Below are 6,707 nucleotides of genomic sequence, written 5' to 3' on the forward strand. Positions count from 1 at the left end.
GAAAATATTGTCCAAACCCTTAGTATTTCTCTTCGACAAATACTTTAACACATTGTGAACCACTTTTCTTTCACGACTATAAAAATATTTGGGCAATTTAATTCATAAAACCAATTGCGCACATTTAAAATAAACTTTGTTTACACTTTGACAGCAATAGACTGACATGCAAGGTGACATGTCAATGAAGTTTTCAGTTACTGTTGCCATTAAAAGAAATTAGTACCATTAGTTTTCCGCAACATGGCGAGGGTTTTTATGTTCCTGGTCAGGCTATATATGAAATCAAAGTATGGCATATATGACTCATATTTGGCATTTATTTCATTTCTGTTGGACTTGTAGTAACTTTGGATCGCAAATAAATGCAGGTAAATGCACAAAGCTTATTATTTACTGACTTCAAAGGTCATAAGGATAAATAGGGTTAATTATCAACATTCTTAATAATATTGTTAAGATTCCAATTTTATAACATCAATATTAACGTAAACATTAAAACTAAAATTGCAGAACTTCTTATGTCAAATATGCTTATATTTTCATATCAATCCAGTAAAAAGTTATTATTTAATTTCAATCCGATATATAAAATGAAATAAGAAAACATAATAGTGTGTGCAGTGACATTAGAAACTTCCTATTAAAATCTCCACAATTAAATCCCAAGTAAAATGTTGCCTACACCTATACAGGGTGTTAGGTAAATGGGTATATGAGCCGACACTAGCCCATGTTAACATGGTCATATAAATGGTATGGTGAAGTTAGAAATTTGATATCATCATTTTTTTTTCATACAAAATAAATTTCAATTTCATACCCATTTACCTAACACCCTGTATAACAATAACTGTCAACAAATAATCTAAGAACTCATCTTAAATAGTTATTATTATACACAAAGCTAAAATCTATAAGTGAGAGCGCTTACTAATAACATGTAAAAGTCGGATGAACTAAGTCAACTCAATGCGAGCATTATTTTGTGAAATAAATCGAAATCTAAAATATCAGACATTGACAACAACTTTTCTTTGTGCCATATCAGACCAAGAAAAAAACATATTGTGCTTTTTAGTCTTCATATTAGGACCTGCAAGGAAAACTGGATTTAAAACAGCTTTTATTAAAAACTTTAGTTGCAGTCCACTTGAACTGTGCCAAACTGAATTGAATATAAACAGTAAGACATTAGAGTTGACATTTGTTTTGTAAACAGACGATGTCACCGACACCTAAAGAATGCTTAAATTAAAATAACTTTCTGGAGATATAACAATTGATTTATATAATTACAACGATTAATGCCACGGAGGGTAGATTGAACTATGGTTTAGTGATCTGTGGCCATTGGCCACAGCAAAAGAAATTATCAAGACCTACATTCTGAAACAACGCTCATAATAAAAAATGAACTAATCACAGTTGGGCTCAGTTTCAGAATGCAAGCCTAAAAATATGTCACTTGGAAGTCTGAAGTTAACCGAAATAATATATACAGGTTGTTTGGAAAGTTACAATCATTATTATGAACAAGATATACTACGATATTGACTTTCATGACAGTTTCAAAAAGCATCTTTTGTCTTCCTGCGTTGTCGCTTCCGTATCTTCGGATCAATCTATCATTGAAAGTGAGAAAAGAAAGAAAAATACTTTTGCCTGTGACAGACTACTTTACACCTAAACTGTCACCTTTTTACCTTCTCCAAATAAAAATTTAATTTAATTTTACCTTTCCCCCGGAATCAACTCAATATCACTGATTGATTGATAGTCCCATTGCCTATGATTTGAATGAGAGGGATAGATTCGAAAATACGTAAGTACTATTTTTTACACACTGTATAGTTGTACCATGATTAAAAAGTTATCTTGACCCAATCGCTCATAATATGGATTTACCATGGCAACCCTTAATCCTGTATAAATGTTCAACAACGTCCTAAAACAATATACAATAACTACAGATAATACCTCTTCAAGAAGACCTTGTATTTTCACAGCTTAGACGACATCTTGGTGATGGCCTGCCTCCACCATTTCGCGCGGCCGATGGTACCGGGCGCGTTGAATAGGGCATGCTCAATGTTTTGGTATAGCTGGAAAAATAATAATATTATTTTAAAGTGTATAGAAATAGTATTGTACTTTAGTTTTGAAACTTATTTCACGTCAGTAAAGTTAAAAATGTGATGTAAAAGATTTAGCCATCAGGGTACAGTGCAGGTTGTAATTCATTTAATTCAGACTTTTGGTTTTTTTTTTAATAAATTTTACACACTGCCTGCCCCTTTTAGGTACGACAATATGAAAATACCATAACAACAATATAAATGAAAGGGCATAAGGATTTGTTGAACTTTTGATCGGCTAAATATGAGAGTCATAATCACAACCATTAGCAGTTTTAACTCACGAATATTAAAATTATACTTACATTGCCATCGCTCTTCCCGAGCACGGAATTCAGCACGAAATCCGTCGGCGCAAGCGCATCCACCACGCTCACGACTTCTCCTTTGACATCCGAACATAATTCCAAGATGGCCGCCCGTATCAACCTCGTAGGGGCTTCCCCGCTCGCGTAACCCCCTTGGTACATCTCTACCAAATGTTTATCTAGCGACCACAGCCCGTATAAGTAAAACAGCTTATACATCACTGGCTGTAGCTCTTTCTCTTTCTTCTCTATGGATTCCAGAGAGAAGATGATAGATAGGTACTCCGCGTACACTCGCGTCAGACACTTCCAACGGTACACTTGTGATTTGGTCCTGGCTTGAAACTTGGATAGGCCGCTAGCTATTTCAGACTCATATTTTTCATGTGTCTCTTTGAGCAGCCAGCATATCAGCCATTTGTATGTGTTTATTATGACTGAAAAAAATAGAAAAAGTTTGAATAAAAATGCACTATTTTTTTCGATGCAAGAAGACATGTTTTTAAATTAGCAATTAAAGTTAGCCTAGGTGGAAGGCGCATAGGCGCCTGCTTAGAGTTGTCCTGTGGTAATCAAGGTGGGTCCGCACAGCGGATAAACTGAGCATAGGTGGAACTCGGGTTAAAGTTCGCTACACCGGCAGAAAGAAGGACACTGGTGGATTTTTAGTTGGTAGGCCCCTCCCATCTGGAGGGGAGAGCCCCACATAACCCGTCGCCTGACCACAGCGGCGGGTATGCAGCTCAATGCATTTTTACCACCTAAAAAAAAGATGTAGACCACCGACTTTTAGTCGGCCGATAGTTGGGTCGGGCTGTTCATCAGTATAGAGATGTGAGAAAGTGCGCACATTACACCGATTAGACCGAACGAATTTCAGTAACTGTTCATATCCACTGTCTGATACTGAATTTGAAGGTTGAAACTAGATGGCGCTATATCAGATATCCAAGTATATTATAATTATTATTATTTCTTCCAACTCACATTCAGTAGTCTTCAGCTGGCTCGTCTCCGTACACATAAACGTACTCTGCATTATCCTCCTATAGTCTGCTAAGAAGGTGACCGTCCCTATCGGGGAGTCGACCGCTGAACCAGCCAGCGCCGCCTCGTACTGACGTAGCAACCAGTTGCCGGTCTGCTGAGATAGCACGTTGTTGTCTCCCTCGTACGTCACTGTCGGCTCGTGGTTGCTTCTGATGTCGCCTAGGTTTGCGCACTGAGGGTAGAAAGATATTTTTATAAAATTAAACTTTCAACACTACAGAAACTTCAGTAATATATCATTATTTGTTTTTGTGTCTGTCATCATCATTATCTCAGCCATAGGACGTCCACTGCTGAACATAGGCCTCCCCCAATGCTTTCCATGCTGCCCGGTTGGTAGCGGCCTGCGTCCAGCGCCTTCCTGCTACCTTTAGGATGTCGTCGGTCCACCTTATGGGTGGATGTCCCACGCTGCCTTTTCCGGTACGCGGCCTCCACTCCAGAAACTTGCTGCCCCATCGGCCGTCGGTTCTGCGTACTATGTGCCCTGCCCATTGCCACTTCAGCTTGCAAATCCGTCGGGCCATGTCAGCGACTTTAGTTCGTTTACGTATGTATGTAATAAGTATGTATATTTCTTTGGCACGGCCTACAGCCTAAGCGACTTGATCGATTTTAGCGCGAGAGGTGTCATTAGATTCGTCTTAATCGTGAGTGATACTGGCTATATTGAAATTGGAAAAATCAAAATGGCGAATTTCAAGCGAAGCGAACCTATCGAGTGGGGTATCAAAATAAAGAGCTTTTTAATTAGCTTACAAAAAATCATATTATTTATCTAAAATGATTATTGAAAAAACAAAAAACCCAACTGCGTAAAAATGAACTGAAATACATATCAACAAAAGAATAGTCATTGATGCCTCCGACTGCATTTGTGAACACTTAAGTTGACTTGTTTTAATCTTTTTAGTAAATTTTTACGTAGTTGGGATTTTTGTTTTTTCAATAATTTATCACGAAGTTCAAGTGAAATAACCCTTGTGATTCATTTACATAACCATATTGTTAGTATTTTCTGTAGCTAAACGGAAGCCAAGAAAACAATGTGACATACAATATCGACAAATCACGTGACCAGCTGGCTCACGTGCCATATGCCGACATGTCAACACAAAACATGGAGTCTTGGTTAACTGTTCTTACAGCAGAACTGACTGAGTATCGGCATAGAGCAGACCGTAACCCGATACGGCGGGCCGGAGGTCCTCTTATACCAGGGCCGCGAAGAATTTCTACAACAGGGGTGGCCAACTGGTCGATCGCGACTATTAGTCCAATCGACCGTGGCAAGGCAAAAAATACTACATGATTGTGTACTAAACTATGCTGTTTCATTTAAGATTTCAAGAAGTATGTAAGTGGTAGATCGCCCCGGGTTTCGTTAGTAACCAGTAGATCTTATGTTTAATCAAGTTGGCCACCCTTGCTCTCATCCTGTAAAATATCGAGACGGTAAAAATAATCATCAATCATTCCACCAGCTCGCACTAAGTGTCTCGATGATTCATTTATAATGCGAACAGCTAGGGACTGGAATTCGCTGCCTGCTGTCTTTCCCGAAGACTATAATCCGGGTCTTTTCAAGGCGAGAGTGAATAGGCACTTACAGGGCAGATATGTACCATCCAAGACCGCATCCCACTTAACACCAGGTGCGACTGTGGTCAAATACCTGTTATGCATAAAAAAGTAAAATATTGATGTGGAAATGGTTACCTTTAGAAAGCCATGGCCACCGCACGCCTCGCGGCACTGCTGAGCGGCGTCCAGCACCGTCCACGTCAGCAGCGGCTTACTGCACGACACCATCGCGTGGATCTCGCTTACTGCTTCGCTCTGCAAATGAAAATCATCGTATCTATAGGCGATTATCACACTGCACCGCGCTCCGCCGCGGTCCGCGTGGCGACATATAACGAATTCCGCGCGCAAACGCGTTGTCAGTGTGTTGTGCCGCGCGTGTTTTCTATACAAACTGAGGTACTTGCATATTATGATTAAATCTGTCGTCCCGCGTACCGTGCAGTGTGATAATCGCCATACTTCAATGGTTCTATCGTTTCTGATCAAGAAATAGCTTTGAGGTCAATTGATACAACTCAAACGAGCGAAAAAAGACCAGTGAGGCTAACCCGTATTCACAAACATTACTATGAGGTCTCACAGTGCGCGTGAACGCACAGAGTCACACACGAACCTCACAGAGCTCTATTCAACGCTGTGCGTTCGATTTGCTGCTTCCCTTAAGCAAGCATCGTTTGTGAATACGGGCGTAAGATATGCGTCACAATATAATATTATATTATCAAAGCATTTTATCGATTTTAGACGATAAGCACACATCTGTAGGCCTAGGATGCGCGCCGCGATAAGCGGTAATCACGCCATTTTATCGATTTTGCCCATACATTTTGACTTCGATAAAGTATATCACGGCGCGCATTCTAGCCCTTCTAATGTCTAAAATCATCGATTAGATTTTATCGTGATGCGCATCGTAGTCATCACGCAGCAGGTAGAAAGGCATCACGGCGCATCGTGCTAATTCAAAGCTACAATGTAAGAAAAACTAAAGTGTGAAAAAAACGTGCGTAGCTAGTAAGAAAAATGGCGCCCTTTTAGCGGTAAGTGCTATCACTGCTAAAATGTATGAGAAAATGTCACTTTTGAAGTTAGCAAACGTGTCCTCTAAAACTTTAGCATGTTTTCGGCGGTTGCCATGGCGATCGCAATTTTGCTAACATTTCTAACAAGCGCTATTTTCGGCCAAACGCCCCCTTTGATGATGTTGATGATGATGAAGAGTTAACTCGTACTTCTTGGCGGGAATCTGAAGCGTAATTTTAGCGGTTTTGTTTTATTTCCTCAAATTCGTGTTTGGGCGACTATTAATGTGTAATAATGGTGGATTATTAACCATTAAGTGTTCGTGAACGTGCATGAGTGTGGGCGAGTGAAGCAAAACAGTGCATCGTGATTCTTCTGGTTCTCTCAAGTTGTCCATAGGAGGTCTCAGTAAAGCACCACCACCCGGTGGGAAGGGCTATCATCTATCATCCTTTATTATATGTATTATTACTTGATCTCATTTTGTAACTCGTATCACTTATAAACTTGAAAATGGCACAAATCAAGTCGACCTCGACGTGTATTGCCAACATCATCAAAAAAGAAGAACTAGTTAACTCACCAGGTTATCGACCCTGNC

General features: G+C 39.7%; 1 protein-coding gene across 1 annotated transcript; it reads right to left on the reverse strand.

Moving 5' to 3' along the window:
- Positions 1 to 206: 206 nt before the first annotated feature.
- On the reverse strand, positions 207 to 6,702 carry LOC114354418 (peroxisomal acyl-coenzyme A oxidase 3-like). The gene is made up of 5 exons (XM_028306798.1): positions 6,690 to 6,702; positions 5,216 to 5,335; positions 3,434 to 3,668; positions 2,444 to 2,883; positions 207 to 2,105 (listed from the first exon to the last, which is right to left on the reverse strand). Exons 2-5 carry the CDS (start codon positions 5,306 to 5,308, stop codon positions 2,004 to 2,006), a joined length of 870 nt encoding a protein of 289 aa, XP_028162599.1. The 5' UTR covers positions 5,309 to 5,335; positions 6,690 to 6,702; the 3' UTR covers positions 207 to 2,003.
- Positions 6,703 to 6,707: the final 5 nt, after the last annotated feature.

Source organism: Ostrinia furnacalis, unplaced genomic scaffold (genome assembly GCF_004193835.3).
Source record: "Ostrinia furnacalis isolate ACB-3 unplaced genomic scaffold, ASM419383v2 OfSCF0191, whole genome shotgun sequence".
NCBI lineage: Eukaryota > Metazoa > Arthropoda > Insecta > Lepidoptera > Crambidae > Ostrinia > Ostrinia furnacalis.